The 20,007-nt window shown below is 37.4% G+C and overlaps 1 protein-coding gene across 1 annotated transcript in view; it reads right to left on the bottom strand.

Moving 5' to 3' along the window:
- The window catches only part of LOC126204286 (numb-like protein), a 434,856-nt gene that overhangs the window by 329,775 nt on the left and 85,074 nt on the right, over positions 1 to 20,007 (bottom strand). Inside the window, exon 2 of the mRNA XM_049938673.1 lies at positions 11,427 to 11,665. Within this exon, the coding sequence (XP_049794630.1) occupies positions 11,427 to 11,447 (21 nt within the window). The 5' untranslated portion in view covers positions 11,448 to 11,665. The remainder of the gene's footprint in view (positions 1 to 11,426; positions 11,666 to 20,007) is intronic.

The following is a 20,007-nucleotide window of genomic DNA, read 5'->3' as shown; positions in this document are numbered from 1 at the left end:
AAATAACAGACGTGGAGATCGCGGACACAGTAAAACGGCAAAAACAGAAGATGATACAACTCGGGGTCACCAGTGAGGAGGATTACTGGGTTGGTTGCACCAATAATCACACCCATTTAGCAATAGTTCATTTATTAACCTTAACACATACGAGGATCACAAATAACTGAACTGAACATGGTGGAACAGCCAAAGATAATTCTTAGAGTCCAAAGATTAATGCATATCGATGTTGGCGCCGATGAAATCGACACCACAAATAGCTTACAACACATGACCTGGGATAAAATTTATAGTGAATTAAATGCTGAAATAAAATTTAATTTATTTCGTGATAAAGTCATATTGTTGTTTGAAAACAGCTTTCGTCGTAAAATTATCAGAAAGGACATTAAACATCCAAGTAAAGAAACATGGATTACTAGACAAATTAAAGCATAATGTGAAAGGAGAAGGGAAATGTATCTGTTGGCAAGAACACGTAGAGATCCTGCAGTAGTTGCATACTCCAAAAATGATGCAAGGTGACTAAGAAAGTCATTTCAAAATCAATAAGTGTGCACCTTACATCAAAAATCATTCCAACAACAGACATAATCCATATGGAATGTAGTCCTATATGGAACATAGTGACATGAGGGACAGGACAGCAGGCCAGAGAACGGGATAACATCATTGTTGATTCAAATGGAGGGGTTATACATGATCAGTCCCAGGTAGCAGGTATGTTTTTAATCTATGTATGTTTGCAGATGGAGGTATTCAGTTGGAAAATAATTGTTAAAATTCATGATGGAACTTCATCTGCACAATTCATTTCACTACTAGTTTCAGTCAAATGAACATTATGAAGCATAAACAGCTGCAAAGTTATACCCTAATAGGAGAAATTTGAGCCCATCATAGTAGTGAAACAATTTCTTTTCAATAATGGCTGTGTACAATAGTTTTTTTGGAGAACCAAAGCTCACAACAGAAAGTAACACACCGGTCTATTTACATTATACAACATAACATCACAGGTTGGCATTTTCTGTGACCCGTCTAAGCTGTTTGATTGTGTAAATCACAATATCTTCCTAGATAAAATAAGTTTTGTGGAACTGGTAGTATCAGTCAACTGATGGATAAAAAGTTCCAACACCAAGGAATAATAACTACAGAGCAATGGAATTTCAGGAATACACTTTTCTAGGTAACATATTAAAGTGATTATGTTGCATGATCACAGGTTAATATAAACATGAGAAAAACCATTGCAAATGTGAAATGTAGATACATTAATAACTGACATAACTGCCAGAATGTTGAATGGAAACGTGCATTCATTTTGTTGTGCAGCTACTGGATATCAGTTTGTGGAATGGAGTTCCATGTCTGTTGTACTTGGTCAGAGTCAATATAGGGATAATTAATGCTGGTTGTGGATAAAGCTGGTTGTCAACTGATGATGTCCCATACATGCTCGATTGGACATATATATGGTTATTGAGCAGGCCAAGGCTACATGTCAACATTGATGTTTAGAATATTCCTATCTCCCAACTGTGGTGACAGGCACTGCATACATATGAGATTTTATTTCAGTTAACAGCACCCAGTTCAACTCTTTGCTCACTTGTTTCACAGCAGTGTTGACTCAGTGCTGGTCATGATGCTACAGGACTTCCACAAAACTCTCATGCCTGCATACGCAGTTGCTACTCATAGTCTTTCATTGATTCTGTCATGAAGTACAAAGCAAGTGTATACTCAAAATCTGATTTTTAGGCTTGATGAGTGGGGGGGGGGGGGGGCAGAAAGACAGTAAATGTTAATTTCTGGACAAATGATGAAATAGTTTTGATATATCACAGTAAATGATTCTGGGAACACTTTCTATTAATGAATATTCATGACATGTAGTGGCATCTGTCTGCTTGGTTAGATGTGGTGCAAGTTTGATTTGTGGTGGTTTTTTGTAGGCAAGAAGAGAGGGGAAACTACCTTCCCCTGCCCCTTAATGGCTACATCATTGATACAAACTATTGCACACACCTGATATTTACCCTTTCATAATCTAATATGTTTAGCTAGAATCTAGCCTCCAAGACATTCTCTTGTAACCATAATTTTCAGACCTTTAAGTGCACTTATGACCAGATTATATTGTCACTACCAGAAACTGAATACAGTCAGGCCAGTTCACATTAACCACAGTTCTTTACTTTCCTCCAGTTGTGAAATAAACTGAGCTGCTGGGAAATGGCCTTCTGTTATTAGTTATTCAGATTTATTGGTGTATCTTCAATGTAATTTATTTACAAAAAGTATTACTCATAGACCATATGGTATGAACATTTATGCATTCAGGGCATAAATTTGCTATCACATGCTCATTAGAGGCATGAAAAACATATTTATACTAAAAAATCTCTTTCTAAATTCAGTGAACTTAGGCATTAAACCATTGTAATCAAACCTGAATGTCTTATGGAGCAGAAACTTTAATTTTAAATAGAAAGATGAATACTGAAGAAATTTAAAAGAAAGAAGAAATATTATTAGGAAAATATTAGGCCCCAAAATTACTGATGGAGAAACTCATAGGCTGAGAAGTAAAAATGAAATAGAAGAATACATGGACATAAATAGTGATATGAGAAAATTAAGATTTAAATTTTATGAGCACATTAATGGAATGGGTCCCACTAGGATGACAAAACAAATAGTAAAACTCAACAAAAACAGAGGTAAGGGCAAAACTGAGCAAATTAAATGGATCACTGCAATTAAGGATGATCCTAAAGTAGTCAATATAACTAAGGGAGATGTTACATACAGAAAAACATTCAGACAAAAGATATTTCATAGGAAAGTTTGTCAGAGGGAGATTAGAAAATGGAATGGAACCCCATGGTCTGAGGAAAGAAAAAGACTACACTCTGAAAGGATGAAATAAATTTGGACACAAAGAAAGGCCAACCATAAAAAGTGACATTGATTGATTGTACCTCGCATGGTCCTATTGGGTCCATATATGAATAACAATAAATAATAATATTGCTCTTATTAATGTATACTCTTTCATCTGGCTGTTATCATACAACATGAAATGCCCAACATGTACTGCTTGTGATTTCAGTAAAAACACACTTATATCCAACTCACAAAAATTACCTCACTTGCATTTTAAAAATTTTCCAGTACACATAGTGGAAAGATATTGTTACAAGCTTCTCAAAAACTATTTTTTATACTGCATATCATTTTATCTAGTAGATTCTTCAAATTCCAGTTTCTGTGATTCTCAACACATTATTCTTTAACATTTTCTGACACAAAAAAAACATATATATACTGCTGGTGTCGCAAAAGACAGCTGCTGGATTGGAGTCGCATGGCACTAACTTGTCATGGTGGAAAGTTAGTGGCACCAAAACGTTTGAACAAATTCAACTTTTAGTGACACCAATGAAATCTGATAATTTCTCTTGTAGTATTTGTGATTTATTCAAGTAACACCATTTTAATTACATGTCGAACCCATCTTCAGCCACTGCATACATAATTTGCATTCTTCTCTTAGTTTTCAGTCCATCAATGTTTCTCCTGTGTGCCCATCTGTCAGTGCACGAGTTGTTGGATCAATTTTCTACTTTTCTGCCAAGATTATCATTCCTCCGAGGTCTAATGGACATCCTGTCAGGGTACTGGTGCATGGGAAAAAGGAGTTTTTAAATCTTTCAGAGCAAGCTATGATTTTTCTGATTTTATTATGACAATCACTTCTCTGTATATGGGTGGGTACCAACGGAATATCTTCACAATTGAAATAGAAAGTCGGTGATTGAAATTTCATGAGAAGATCCTGCCACAATGAAAAATGCCCTTCTTTTAAAGTTAAGCACCCCAATTCACGTATCATGTCCATAGCACTCTCTCCTCTATTTTGCAATAATACAGAATCAGCTACCCTTCTTGAATTTTTTTGATGTCTTCCATCAGTCCCAGGTGAGTAGATCCCACACCACACACCATTACTCCACAATAGGACAGGCAAGCATGTGTAAACAATCTCTTTTCTAGACCTGTCGCACTTCCTATATGTTCTGCCAATAAACTGCTGTTCTTGGTTTGCTTTCCTCAAATGTTCAAATGTGTGTGAAATCTTATGGGACTTAACTGCTAAGATCATCAGTCCCTAAGCTTACACACTACTTAATCTAAATTATCCTAAGAACAAACACACACACCCATGCCTGAGGGAGGACTCGGAAACTCCGCCGGAACCAGCCGTACAGTCCATGACTGTAGTGCCTTAGACTACTCAACTAAATCCGCGCAGTGGTTTGCTTTCCTCACAACATTATTTACGTGATTGCTCCAATTTAAGTTATTTATAATTGTGATCTCTAAGCATCTAGTTGAATTTATGGTCTTTAGATTTCCCTGACTTATTGTGTAACCAAGCTTTAGCAGACTTCGTTTAGTAGCCATGTGGATGACTTCATACTTTTTTATTATTTAGAGTCAGTTACCACTTTTTACATGATATAGATGTCTTGTATAAATCATTACACATTTGGTTTTCATCAACTGATGACCTTACCTGATGGTAAGTGATGGCATCATCTGCAAACAATCTAAAAGGGCTGCTCAGATTGACTCATAAGTCATTTGTGTAGATTAGGAATGGCAGATGGTGTATCACATTTCCTTGGGAAACGCCAGTTATTACTTCTGTTTTACTCAATGACTTTATGTCAGTTACTATGAACTGTTATCTTTCTGACTGGAACTCAAGAATCCAGTCACACAACTGAAGCAATACTCAATAGGCACGCAATTTGTTTAGAAGTCACTTGTGAGGAATGGTGTCAAAAGCCTTCTGGAAATCTAAAATATATGTAATAAATCTGACATCTGCTGTTGATAGCACTCATTACCTCATGAGAATAAAGAGCTAATTATATTTTACAAGAACAGTATTTTCTGAATATATTGTAGCTATTTGTTAATAAGTCACGTTCTTTGAGGTAATTCATAATGTTCAAACACATCTTAAATTGGTTCTCCTCAAATGGTCTCTCACTCAATGCAAATAAAACTCATTATATGAGGTTTCATACACCACAAAGTAATCTCAATGAAATTAACATAAAATGTAGAGATTAAGCAATACAGAAAGTTGAAGATACAAAATTCCTGGGTGTTTATATAGACAACAAATGTAATTGCTCAGTTCACATTCTCCATCTATGTAATAAAACTTAGCTCGGCAACATTTGCATTACGGGTAATTCAGAGGCTGAAGTTGATGCCATTAAGGTTGCCTATGTTGGCTACTTCCATTCATTGATGTCATACAATCACATTCTTGGGGAACCAACCATTTGCAAAGAAAGTTTTCACCATCCAAAAAAAAGCAATCAGAATAATGTGTTTGGTCCATCAAAGACACTCTTGCAGGCACTTGTTTCGAAAGATAGGTATCCAACAACTGCCTCACAGTATATTTTTTTCTTGCTGACCTTTGTGTGCAAAAATTATTCTATCTACCAAGACAACGGTAAATTCCATGGCTACAACACCAGAAACAAAAACAATCTACATGTCGAAATGAAACGTCTCACTCTGGTACAAAAAGGAGTTTACTACTCCAGCATTAAGCTGTTCAATGCTCTCCCACTACACATCAAATGTGTTCATACAGAACTGCCAAAATTTAAACAAGTTCTCAACGATTACCTGAGAGAGAAATCTTTTTATACCGTGGGTGAATATTTGAAAGAGAATGTATACCATCACTAAACTTATTGCGTCTAGAACTAGTTCAACTGATTTTATTGAGCATTTGAGCATTATCACACATTTTGTAGCAACAGATTGGCTGTACCTGTATTTACTCTTGTAGGCCTAATATCTGATTTAACTTCGTGGTCTTATTTATAACTTTTATTTGAAACTCCCTTTTCTGTTAAATGGTTGTTCTGTTATCTAGCTGACATTGTATCTATTACTGTATTTATAGCATGTCTTACTTAAACTATGTACAATTTGGCATTGAATTGCCCTTGTATTTATTGTAAGTTTAAATTGAAACCTGTAAAATCTGACACGTTCCATGTCCTTGTGATTGACTCACTAACTGGATCTACGGAACATGAAATAAATAACTAAATAAACATAGTATATGTTCCAAAATCCCACTGCGGATCACTATTTTATATGCCATGCTGGATCACTCCTTTGCTAGCTAGACTATGGAACAGCTGACAATTCTTGTTACCATTGCTCATACTGCTCTCACTATAACACATGCTATACAGTTGCAAAGCATGGGCCTGTGATTCATTTTTTTATTAATGACACTTGGCGTTTTCAACCTTTATTATCATCATCTTGTGAAGTAATGGTCTGAAGATGGTTGTTAAGAACAACCAAAACTAGTCACTGTCCTTTAACTATATATTGAAAATTGTGGTCTATGCATTAAATGATTTTACGTTAAAATTTTTTTGTTCAGTAAATTATATTAAGACTGCTACCTCCTCCCTCCCCTCCCATGAACCATGGACCTTGCCGTTGGTGGGGAGGCTTGTGTGCCTCAGCGATACAGATAGCCGAACCGTAGGTGCAACCACAATGGAGGGGTATCTGTTGAGAGGCCAGACAAACGTGTGGTTCCTGAAGAGGGGCAGCAGCCTTTTCAGTAGTTGCAGGGGCAACAGTCTGGATGATTGACTGATCTGGCCTTGTAACACTAACCAAAATGGCCTTGCTGTGCTGGTACTGCGAACGGCTGAAAGCAAGGGGAAACTACAGCCGTAATTTTTCCCGAGGGCATGCAGCTTTACTGTATAGTTAAATGATGATGGCGTCCTCTTGGGTAAAATATTCCAGAGGTAAAGTAGTCCCCCATTTGGATCTCTGGGCGGGGACTACTCAGGAGGACATCGTTATCAGGAGAAAGAAAACTGGTGTTCTACGGATCGGAGCGTGGGATGTCAGATCCCTTAACCCATTAGTGCCGTGCGTTGCCATATGGCAACGTTTGTAACCCTTTTTTAAAATCATTGATTCCACAACATCTACGAAGCGAGAGTGTTGGCAGCACTGGATTCCATTCCGCAAGACTGTTAAGATCACTACAATGCAACAGTTTTAAAAATACGTTTAAATTCTTCAGTGTAAGCAGTGTTGGAAGTCGTTGTTTGACGAAGAAAAATGGAGTATAAGTTTGAGTAAGTATGTTTTACACAGTAATTTACGATATATAATTTGGTTTTTTAGTATGGTTGTGCTTTAAATACTCAAATATATATTCTTTAGAGATTACTGCTTGCTGTGAAATAAATTACGATCATGTAGGTCGTTTGAACGTCGGTGTTGTCATATGGCAACGCTAGACGCTTGTACTCAGTAAAAGGACGAATTTTCTCTTTTTTGTTTTAGAAGAAGTTTCTTGCTTGCTGAGGCACTGGAGATTCTTTATAATGAGGATATTGAAGGTGATGTGTTTGTTGAGCCCCAAAATTATTTTCCAAGAAAGATCAGGGATATTTTGAGAGAGCAATAGAGAAGAATGATGGATTATTGTATGTGTGGTGGCTGGACAGCTCAATTGTCACAATGATCTCTTCTTCATGTTGTGCACAAGAAGTTGGCCAAGTCAAGAGATTCTCGCAACTACAAAAGCGAAATATAATGATTCCCAGACCAAAACTGGTAGCCAAATATAAACATATATGGGAGGTACTGATCAGATGGACAGAATCTAGTGTGCTATCACATTGCAATAAGAAGCAAGAAATGGTATTGGTGTCTCTTTACATGGATGTTAGATGTCGCCATATAAAACAGTTGGATTTTGTATGATAAAGCAAGAAACAAAACTATTTCTCAGCTTGATTTCAAGAGCGAAGTAGGAACAGTGTACTTGCAAAGACACTAAGCTTTACCAAAAGGAGCCGGGAGACCATCCGCATCAAGGGCATGTTCCGACAGCTGCATATCAGATTCAATTAGGTTTGATAAGACTGACCACCTCGTCCAGTACACAGAAGGAAAGAAGAAGAAAAGGTGTGCACACAAGGACTGTAAAGCTATTGTGAGAACAATGTGTTCAAAGTGTAATGTGGGAGTGTGTATTGACTGTTTTATTCCATTTCATGTAAAATAATGCTGAGTTCAAGATTTGATTTTTGATTAATAATTGTACTGTGTTATAAAGTATCAATTGCATGATGAAGGTTGAATAATAAATTTGCACAAAACTTGTATATGTAATAAGAAATTTCAAGGACTCACTTATTTTAGTTGAAGTTGTGATCCATATAAATTTAGGTAGTGAAAGCGCCTAGTGTTGCCATATGGCAACATCAAATATCTTGCTAATGGCGGTAATGATTTTCGTCAAAACAACTCTGTTGTGCAATTTATGCCTTTTACAGACATAATAACACAATTTTCTTTAAAAAATCATGAAAAAATTAATTCCGGCGCTAATAGGTTAATCGGGCAGGTCGGTTAGAAAATTTAAAAAGGGAAATGGATAGGTTGAAGTTAGATATAGTGGGAATTATTGAAGTTCGGTGGCAGGAGGAACAAGACTTTTGGTCAGGCGAAGACAGGGTTATAAATGCAAAATCAAATAGGGGTAATGCAGGAATAGGTTTAATAATGAATAAAAAAATAGGAGAGCGGGTAAGCTACTACAGACAGCATAGTGAACGCATTATAGTGGCCAAGATAGACACAAAGCCCACACCTACCACAGTAATACAAGTTTATATGCCAACTAGCTCTGCACATGATGAAGAAATTGAAGAAATGTATGATGAAATAAAAGAAATTATTCAGAAAGTGAAGGGAGATGAAAATTTAATAGTCATGGGTGACTGCAATTCGAGAGTAGGAAAAGAGAGAGAAGGACATATAGTAGGTGAATATGGACTGGGGGTAAGAAATGAAAGAGGAAGCCGCCTGGTAGAGTTTTGCGCAGAGCATAACTTAATCATAGCTAACACTTGGTTCAAGAATCATGAAAGAAGGTTGTATACATGGAAGAATCCTGGAGATACTAGAAGGTATCAGATAGATTATATAATGGACAGAGATTTAGGAACCAGGTTTTAAATTGTAAGACATTTCCAGGGGCAGATGTGGACACTGACCACAATCTATTGGTTATGAACTGTAGATTAAAACTGAAGAAACTGCAAAAAGGTGGGAATTTAAGGAGATGGGACCTGGATAAACAGACTAAACCAGAGGTTGTACAGAGTTTCAGGGAGAGCATAAGGGAACAATTGACAGGAATGGGGGAAAGAAATACAGTAAAAGAAGAATGGGTAGCTTTCAGGGATAAAGTAGTGAAGGCAGCAGAGGATCAAGTAGGTAAAAAGACGAGGGCTAGTAGAAATCCTTGGGTAACAGAAGAAATATTGAATTTAATTGATGGAAGGAAGATATATAAAAATGCAGTAAATGAAGCAGGCAAAAAGGAATACAAACGTCTCAAAAATGAGATCGACAGGGAGTGCAAAATGGCTAAGCAGGGATGGCTAGAGGACAAATGTAAGGATGTAGAGGCTTATCTCACTAGGGGTAAGATAGTTACTGCCTACAGGTAAAAAAGAGACCTTTGGAGAAAAGAGAACCAATTGTATGAATATCAAGAGCTCAGATGGAAACCCAGTTCTAAGCTAAGAAGGGAAAGCAGAAAGGTGGAAGGAGTATATAGAGGGTCTATACAAGGGCGATGTACTTGAGGACAATATTATGGAAATGGAAGAGTATGTAGATGAAGATGAAATGGGAGATACGATACTGCGTGAAGAGTTTGACAGGACGCGGAAAGACCTGAGTTGAAACAAGGCCCCGGGAGTAGACAACATTCCTTTAGAACTACTGACGGCCTTGGGAGAGCCAGTCCTGACAAAACTCTACCATCTGGTGAGCAAGATGTATGAGACAGGTGATGAACCCTCAGACTTCAAGAAGAATATAATAATTCCAATCCCAAAGAAAGCAGATGCTGACAGATGTGAAAATTACCGAACTATCAGTTTAATAAGCCACGGCTGCAAAATACTAACACGAATTCTTTACAGATGAATGGAGAAACTGGTAGAAGCTGACCTTGGGGAAGATCAGTTTGGATTCCGTAGAAATGTTGGAACACGTGAGGCAATACTGACACTACGACTTATCTTAGAAGCTAGATTAAGGAAATGCAAACCTACGTTTCTAACATTTGTAGACTTAGAGAAAGCTTTTGACAATGTTGACTGGAATACTCTCTTTCAGATTCTGAAGGTGACAGGGGTAAAATATAGGGAGCAAAAGGCTATTTATAATTTGTACAGAAACCAGATGGCAGTTATAAGAGTTGAGGGACATGAAAGGGAAGCAGTGGTTGGGAAGGGAGTGAGACAGGGTTGTAACCTTTCCCCGATGTTATTCAATCTGTATATTGAGCAAGCAGTGAAGGAAACAAAAGAAAAATTTGGAGTAGGTATTAAAATCCATGGAGAAGAAATAAAAACTTTGAGGTTTGCCGATGACATTGTAATACTGTCAGAGACAGCAAAGGACTTGGAAGAGCAGTTGAACGGATTAGACATTGTCTTGAAAGGAGTATATAAGATGAACACCAATGAAAGCAAAATGATGATAATGGAATGTAGTTGAATTAAGTCGGGTGATGCTGAGGGAATTAGATTAGGAAATGAGACACTTAAAGTAGTAAAGGAGTTTTGCTATTTGGGGAGCAAAATAACTGATGATGGTCGAAGCAGAGAGGATATAAATGTAGGCTGGCAATGGCAAGGAAAGCGTTTCTGAAGAAGAGAAATTTGTTAACATCGAGTATAAATTTAAGTGTCAGGAAATCGTTTCTCAAAGTATTTGTATGAAAGTGAAACATGGACGATAAATAGTTTGGACAAGAAGAGAATAGAAGCTTTTGAAATGTGGTGCTACAGAAGAATGCTGAAAATTAGATGGGTAGATCACACAACTAATGAGGAGGTATGGAATAAGATTGGGGAGAAGAGAAGTTTGTGGCACACTTGACTAGAAGAAGGTATTAGTTTGTAGGACACATTCTGAGGCATCAAGGGATCACCAATTTAGTAATGGAGGGCAGCGTGGAGGGTAAAAATTGTAGAGGGAGACCAAGAGATGAATACCCTAAGCAGATACAGAAGGATGTAGGTTGCAGTAGGTACTGGGAGATGAAGAAGCTTGCACATGATAGAGTAGCATGGAGAGCAGTATCAAACCAGTCTCAGGACTGAAGACCACAACAACAACAAACAACACCTCTCCCTGACATCCAACTTCACTAATAATTAGGCTTATTTCTAGAGTATTTTGTTATTAGTACCTCTGAATTTCTAGAGACTTGTAAAAGAGTAATTAGCTATTCCGCATACTACCTGAGTGATATTTTTCTCCATTCTGTAATAAGAATACTTTCCAGATCACTGCAAATGGATATAACACATAATGTGTTTCACAATGCACACTGTTGACAATTTAGTTAAGTGAACACTCAAAATCTCAGGTATTAAGCCAGGTGGCATCATCCAAATGGTCCAATATTTCAGGAAGCTAACTTGCCATTTTCAGGTGGCCATGGTCATCAGCACCACATACTATCATCTGCCACGAAAGCCTAAAAATACAAATGAGTTCTTACTTCTTCAACACCATGGTTGAACTTCAAACATTTTAGGACACTGTCATTTGTTCAGCAACAGATAGAATTAACTTACAAAATGATGGTAATTGTAGTAAAAATCTAAACAGTTCTCTCTCTCTCTCTCTCTCTCTCTTTCTCTCACACACACTCTCTCTCTCTCGCTCTCTCTCTCTCTCTCTCTCTCTCTCTCTCTCTCTATCTCTCTTTCACTCTTTCTTTCCCACCCCAACCCACCACCTGACCACCTCTCTCTCTTGATACTTTCAGTTTTCCCCAGATATTATTCAGTAACACCCATGAAACATGGACCTTGCCTTTGGTGGGGAGGCTTGTGTGCCTCAATGATGCAGATAGCCGTACCTTAGATGCAACCACAATGGAAGGGTATCTGTTAAGAGGCCAGACCAATGTGTGGTTCCTGAAGAGGGGCAGCAGCCTTTTCAGTAGTTGCAAGGGTAACAGTCTGGATGATTGACTGATCTGGCCTTGTAACATCAACTAAAACGGCCTTGCTGTGTTGGTACTGTGAACACCTGAAAGCAAGGGGAAACTACAGTCATAATTTTTCCCGAGGGCATGCAGCTTTACTATGTGGTTACATGATGATGGCATCCTATTGGGTAAAATATTCTTGAGGTGAAATAGTCCCCCATTTGGATATCTGGGCAGGGACTACTCAGGAGGATATCATTATCAGGATGAACAAAACTGACATTCTATGGATTGGAGTGTGGAATGTCAGATCCCTTAATTGAGCAGGCAGGTTAGAAAATTTAAAAAGGGAAATGGACAGGTTAAATTTAGATATAGTAGGAATTAGTGAAGTTTGGTTGCAGGAGAAACAATACTTCTGATCAGATGAATACATGGTTATGAATCAAATATGGGTAATCCAGGAGTAGGTTCAATAATGAATTAAAAAAAAATAGGAAAATGGGACAAAGACCATGTTGGATGCATTTTTGTAGCCAAGATACACATGAAGCCCATGCCTACTACAGTAGTACAAGTTTATATGCCAACTACCTCCACAGATGATGAAGAAATTGAAGAAATGTATGAGCAGATAAAAGAAATTGTTCACATAGTTAAGGGAGCTGAAAATTTAATAGCCATGGATGACTGGAAATCAATAGTAGGAAAACTGGTAGGTGAATACGGAATGAGGGTAAGGAATGAAAGAGGATGCTGCCTAGTAGAATTTTGCATAGAGTGTAACTTAATCATTGGTAACACTTGGTTTAAGAGACATAAAAGAAGGTTGTATATGTGGAAGAGACCTGGAGGCACTGGAAAGTGTCAGATAGATTATATAATGGTAAGACAGAGATTTAGGAACCAGGTTTTAAATTTTGAAACATTTCCAGGGGCAGACATCAACTCTGACCACAATTTATTGGATATGACTGCAGGTTAAGACTGAAGAAACTGCAGATACGTAGAAACTATAGGTTGTATAAAGTGTCAGAGGGAGCGTTAGGGAACAATTGACAAGAACAGAGGAAAGGAATACCATGGAAGAAGAATGGCTCGTTTTGAGAGATAAAATAGTGAAGGTAGCAAAAGGATGAGGGCTAGAGATACTTAATTGATGAAAGAAGAAACTATAATAATGTAGTAAATGAAACAGGACAAAAGAAATAAAAATGTATCAGAATGAGTTCAACAGGAAATGCTAAATGGCTAAGCAGGAATGGCTAGAGGACAAATGTAATTATGTAGAAGCATACATCACTAGGGGTAACATAGATGCTACCTACAGAGAAATTAGAGAGACCTTTAGGGAAAAGGGAACCACCTGTATGAATATCAAGAGCTCAAATGGTAAACAAGTCCTAAGCAAAAAAAGGAAAGTTGAAAGGTGGAAGAAGTGCATAGAGGGTCTATACAAGTATGATGTACTTCGGGACAATATTAAGGGCGTGGAAGAGTACATAGATGAAGATGAGATGGGAGATATGATACTGTGTGAAGAAGTTGACAGAATACTGAAAGACCTAAGCAGAAACAAGGGCCCAGGAGTAGACAACATTCTGTTAGAACTACTGATAGCCTTGGGAGTGCCAGCCATGACCAAACTCTTCTATCTGGTGGGCAAGATGTATGAGATAGGTGAAATACCCTCACTCATACTTCAAGAAGAATAAAATAATTCCAATCCCAAAGAAAGCAAGTGTTGAGAGGTGTGAAAATTACTGAACTATTAGTTTAATTAGTCACGATTGCAAAATACTAACACAAATTCTTCACAGATGAATGGAAAAACCTGGTAGAAGCCAACCTAACGGAAGATCAGTTTGGATTCCATAGAAATGTTGGAACAAACAGGGCAATACTGACCCTATGACTTGCACTAGAACATAAGCTAAGGAAAGTCAAACCTACATTTCTAGCATTTGTTGACTTAGAGAAAGCTTTTGACACTGTTGATGAAATACTCCCTTTCAAATTCTGAATGTGTCAGGGTAAAATACAGGGACCAAATGGCTATTTACAATTTGTTCAGAAACCAGATGGCAGTTACAAGAGTTGATGGGCATGAAAGCAAAGCAGTGGTAGAGAAGGGAGTGAGAGAGAGTTGTAGCCTGTCCCCGATGTTATTCAGTCTGTATATTGAGCAAGCAGTGAAGGAAACTAAAGAAAAATTCAGAGTAGGAATTAAAATCCACGGAGAAGAAATAAAAAAATTGATGAAACCAGAATGAGATTTTCACTCTGCAGCGGAGTGTGCGCTGATATGAAACTTCCTGGCAGATTAAAACTGTGTGCGGACCGAGACTTGAACTTGGGACCTTTGCCTTTCGCGGGCAAGTGCTCTACCGACTGAGCTACCCAAGCACGACTCACGCCCCGTCCTCACAGCTCTACTTCTGCCAGTACCTCGTCTCCTACCTTCCAAACTTTACACAAGCTCTCCTGCGAAACTTGCAGAACTATTTGGTAGAGCACTTGCCCGCGAAAGGCAAAGGTCCCGAGTTCGAGTCTCGGTCTGGCACACAGTTTTAATCTGCCAGGAAATTTCAAAAAATTTGATGTTTACCAATGACATTGTAATTCTGTCACAGACAGAAAAGGACCTGGAAGAGCAATTGAACGAAATGGACAGTGTCTTGAAAGGAGAATGTAAGATGATCATCAACAATAGCAAAATGAGGATAATGGAATGTAGTTGAATTAAATCAGGTGATGCTGAGGGAATTAGATTTGGAAATCAGACTCTTAAAGTAGTAGATGAGTTTTGCTATTTGTGAAGTAAAATAACTGGGGATGATCAAAGTAGAGAGGATATAAAATGTAGACTGGATATGGCAAGGAAAGCGTTTCTGAAGAAGAGAAATTTGGTATAGATTTAATTATTAGGAAGTCCTTTCTGAAAGTATTTATATGGAGTGTAGTCATGTATGGAAGCGAAACATGGACAATAAATAGTTTATACAATACAAGAATAGAAGCTTTCAAAATGTGGTGCTACAGAAAAATTCTGAAGATCAGATGGGTAGATCGTGTAACTAATGAAGAGGTACTGAATAGAATTGAGGAGAAGAGGAATTTGTGGCACAACTTGACTAGGAGAAGGGATCAGTTAGTACGACTTGTTCTGAGGCATCAAGGGCTCTTCAATTTAGTATGGAAGAGAAGTGTGGAGGGTAAAAATTGTATAGGGAGACCAAGAGATGAATATACTAAGCAGATTTAGAAGGATGTAGGTTGCAGCAGTTACTTAGAGATCAAGATACTTGCAAAGGATAGTGTAGCATGAGGAGCCTGTAATCTCCCCCCCCCCCCCCTCCTTCCTGATTCCAATTTATTGTCCACATTAAACAATGTCCAGCAAAGTCTTTTATGAAGGTTTGAGAGGAGCAAAGCTTACAATAAACGTTATAGTGTACTTAGTGTCTAATATTGAGTTGGCTCCCATTATTCTTGAAGCTGAAAATGTCACAACAGGTCCTCATAGTTTGTTTGAACTAAATAAATCAGAGGAGTTTTTTTGCTGCATTTTTTATGTAAATATATTTTCTCATATTTTAGTATCTCATACATTATTTTGATTTTTCATGTTAACAACGCTGAAATTACATTGTTCATGCAAAAATACAAAAATACTTCTGATCACACCTCAGAAACATGTTTAGGACTCTCACACTGAGTGGAAATAAAAATATTCCAAAGGGCTTACAGTTTTTCTTATAAAATGAATTTCTATTAGTTTCTGTTACATTATTAATTTCAATTGTTATTTCATAAATGAATCCAGAAATAAACATAGTAAACAGTAAAGGATTGTGTAATTAATAATACAAATTTTAAGTGTGCCAATAATTTCTAATTTCAAATGTTTCAAATAATAATAATAATTTTAACTGTACATTCGGGGCTAGTACTTACAAATTATGTCATCAAAACTAAAATATTTTAAAAAGTAATTCCTTTTCATAAATTTGAGCTTGAACTATAACATATGGTATGGTGCTGTGTATAAAATTATATGGAAGGTTTCAGAAAAGCAGATGAGATATTATTCAAAAAATAATACTGATATCAACAACTACTGTTGAGAAATAGTATATCTACAGCAGTAGGTACCATTACAACATGCCCCTCATATATATGCAAACAATGTGTTTACAATATTTTGTGACCTACTGTAAGGTTTGCCAAATGGTGTACAAAATGATGCCAGAAGGTAGAATACAGATTCTCAAAGTTAAATTCCAAAATTACAAGAAAATTTAAGGTTGAATGATCATCCTTTCCCTACGAACATAAGTATAGGTTAGCTTACAAAAAACTGCAAAGGGTATAGAAGGAAATACATAGCATCTAACAAATTTCTGCTTATAATAAACAGTGTTCTTGTTGCATACAATTTGTCTATAGTCCAAATAAGTGTGAAACCTGAGTAGTGAAATGGTAAACTTAACATATGGCAACAATTTCGTAAATTGTGGATGAAATTCACATGAAGCTGCTCAAAACAGAAGAAAAATATCTACTATACACGTCACAATCTATACATTAGATTAGATTAGATTTACTTTCATTCCAATTGATCCATAGTGAGGAAATCCTCCAGGATGTGGAACATGTCAGAAAAACAACAATACATGACAAATACTTACAACTAAAACAAATATGCTAATGTACCATTCCACAGGTCCCAAGTGGAATGATCGTCATTTTTTAATGAACACTAAGAGTCATTTTACAAATACTAATGCACTGAATTTAAAATAAAAAAGTTTTTTATTTATTTATAAGGTAATACAACTACTGTAATACTTATTCACAATGAACACATTACTGCAGTGAAATGGTGCAGAAGTTAGATTATACTAACACACACACACACACACAGACACACAAGTTTTCAATAAAAACATTACTGCACTGATATTGTGCAGAAGTTATGTTGTACTTATATACAAATCAGTTGGTTTTACTAAGAAATTCATCAATGGAGTAGGAGTTGGCCAACAATAAATCCTTTAGGCTTCTCTTAAACTGAATTTCATTGGTTGTTAAGCTTTTTATGGCTGCTGGCAAGTTATTGAAAATGTGTATTCCTGAATAATGCACATCTTTTTGTACAAGACTAAGTGACTTTAAATCCTTGTGAAGATTATTCTTATTTCTAGTATTGATTCCATGAATTGAGCTGTTGGTTTGAAAAAGTGATATATTTTTAATGACAAATTTCATTAAGGAATAAATATATTGGGAAGCAGTAGTTAGTATCCATAGTTCCCTAAACAGGCTTCTGCAGGGTGTTCTTGAGTTCACATCACATATAACTCTTACTGCACTTTTTTGTGCCCGGAAAACTTTATCTTGGCTTGATGAATTACCCCAAAAAATAGTCGCATATGATATTATGGAATGAAAGTAAGCATAGTATGCCAGCTTTTTCATTTTTATATCCCCTATGTCCGACAAAATTCGCATTGCAAACAGAGATTTGATAAGACGCTTCAGCAGTTCTGTGGTGTGCTCCTCCCAGTTGAATTTATTATCAAGCTGTAATCCCAAGAATTTAACACTGTCCACTTCTTCTCTCTTCTTGTCATCATATGTTAGACATATACTCTTGGGACACCCCTTACAAATTCTGAACTGCATGTAGTGTGTTTTTTCAAAGTTTAGTGACAAAGAATTGGCTAGGAACCAGTGATTAATGTCCACAAATATTTTATTGGCTGATCTTTCAAAGACTACACTTGATTTGCTATTTATTGCAATGTATGTATCATCGGCAAACAAAACAAACTTGGCATCTGGTAATATTACTGATGAAAGGTCATTGATATACACAAGAAAAAGTAAGGGCCCCAAAATGGAACCTTGTGGGACCCCACATGTAATTAGTTCCCAGTTGGATGATGCCTGATAGCTTGATACATGTCTCTTTCCTAATAACACCCTTTGTTTCCTGCCAGGGATATAAGATTTGAACCATTTTGCAGCAGTTCCTGTTATACTATAATATTCTAGTTTACTTAAAAGGATATTGTGATTTACACAGTGAAATGCCTTTGACAGATCACAAAATATACCAGTTGCCTGCAATTTTTTGTCTAATGAATTAAGCACATTTTCACTGTAAGTGTAGATAGCCTTCTCAATATCAGAACCTTTTAGAAATCCAAACTGTGACTATATGAGGACATAGCATTCAGATTTCCAGATCTATGGAACATTCTGTCCCAAAACAAATGATACAAAGTCAAAACTACAACATTACAACACTAAACTATAGAAATAAGAGCAGAGGCAACTTAAAGTACTAGAATTAAAAATTGCAAGTTTACATCTATAAAGTTGCACCCTCAAAATAATCGAAAGAGAAGAAAAAATTTCAGAGTCTAAGTGTATGATGAGTGAGCCAACTCGAAAAACTCACAATAATGGGCACTGCCCAGAAGAACATACTCTATCACAAGTATGAGTATAGCACAAAATTAATCAGCTACATAAACCACAGTATGTAAGGATATGTTGGCTCATGAAAAGAGAAAATAATGAAAAATCTTAGGGCCTATGCTTACGATTTGTGGACTGACAACACTACAAAATGAATAAAGTTCATAATCATATATCAATTAGAGGAAGCATCTAGCCTCAATCAACTGTTGCACTGTGTGATACCGCTTCTAGACTTGATTATGTCCTAAATTAGGAACGGAAGAGAGTCAACAAGTTTTCTCACTTATGTCATGTCCAGGTGAAACCCCTGATGGAATAGGTTCCTTAGAGCCAAGGGAATGCAGGGATATTGATCCCTACATTTTACCTTTTGATTCAGCCAGCCCCAGGCACATTTTCAGTGGTACTAAGATAAAGTTAATTAGTCCCCCCCCCCCCCTCCTTCCCCTTTCGGTGTACTACATCTGCACCTGTGGTCCAGAGCTAGCGTCTTTGGTTAGTAAAAATGATTTCTCTCCCGGTTCAAATCCCACCACTGCTTAAATTTCGATTAATAATCAGAATTGAACAATGAATTTTCTTCATACGAGCCCCTCAGAAACTGACCATGTTCCGAGACACCACTTACTCTGCGAATATTGATATTGCACTCCTGCTGGAGGTGTTGGTCACTGACTTACAAGTGCCCACCGGGCTTGCCATCCCAGTTGCTCATGCCTCCAACACTGGCAGTAGTGTCGCCATACTCTTACATGATGGGCTCCCTGTACAGGACGTCGTATACCTCCCCTCCACATGGGGGATGACCCTCACTCTATTTGGCATGTGTATCATTAATATCTATGCACCATCTGGCTCTAGTTGCCATCATGACCGACATAACATGCTTCGCTGAGAAGATCACACTGTTCTTCACAGGTCCACAAGGTGATGTGGTGCTTGGTGGGGACTTCAAGTCAACACAAGGGTCTGCTGACCAACTCCAATGGCATTCAACTTGTTCAGCTCTCACAGTTGTCATTGATTGCCTGCAGTTTATGTGGATTTATGAGTGAGAACTGTCAAATGGGTAACCCAGTTGGGCTCACTAGAGCTTTGTGCAGGTGTCAACGAGTCGCAGGCAATTGATTCAGTAGGAGTGCAATATCAACATTCACAGAGTAAATGTTGTCTTGGAACATGGTCAGTGTGTGAGGGGCTCATATGAACAAGATTCATTGTTCAATGCTGATTATTAATCAAAATTTAAGAAGTGGTGAGATTCAGACCTGGGAGAGAATTCATTTTTACTAACTAAAGACTCTACCCCTGGACCACAGGTGCAGATGTAGTACTGAAATCACACATGGAGGGTGGGGTGGGGGGGGGGGGGGGGGGGAGGGGGAAGCTAA

The sequence above is a fragment of the Schistocerca nitens genome, chromosome 9 (genome assembly GCF_023898315.1).
Source record: "Schistocerca nitens isolate TAMUIC-IGC-003100 chromosome 9, iqSchNite1.1, whole genome shotgun sequence".
In the NCBI taxonomy this organism is placed as follows: domain Eukaryota; kingdom Metazoa; phylum Arthropoda; class Insecta; order Orthoptera; family Acrididae; genus Schistocerca; species Schistocerca nitens.
Note: the sequence above shows the minus strand (reverse complement) of the source record. Positions and strands in the feature narration are given on the sequence as shown.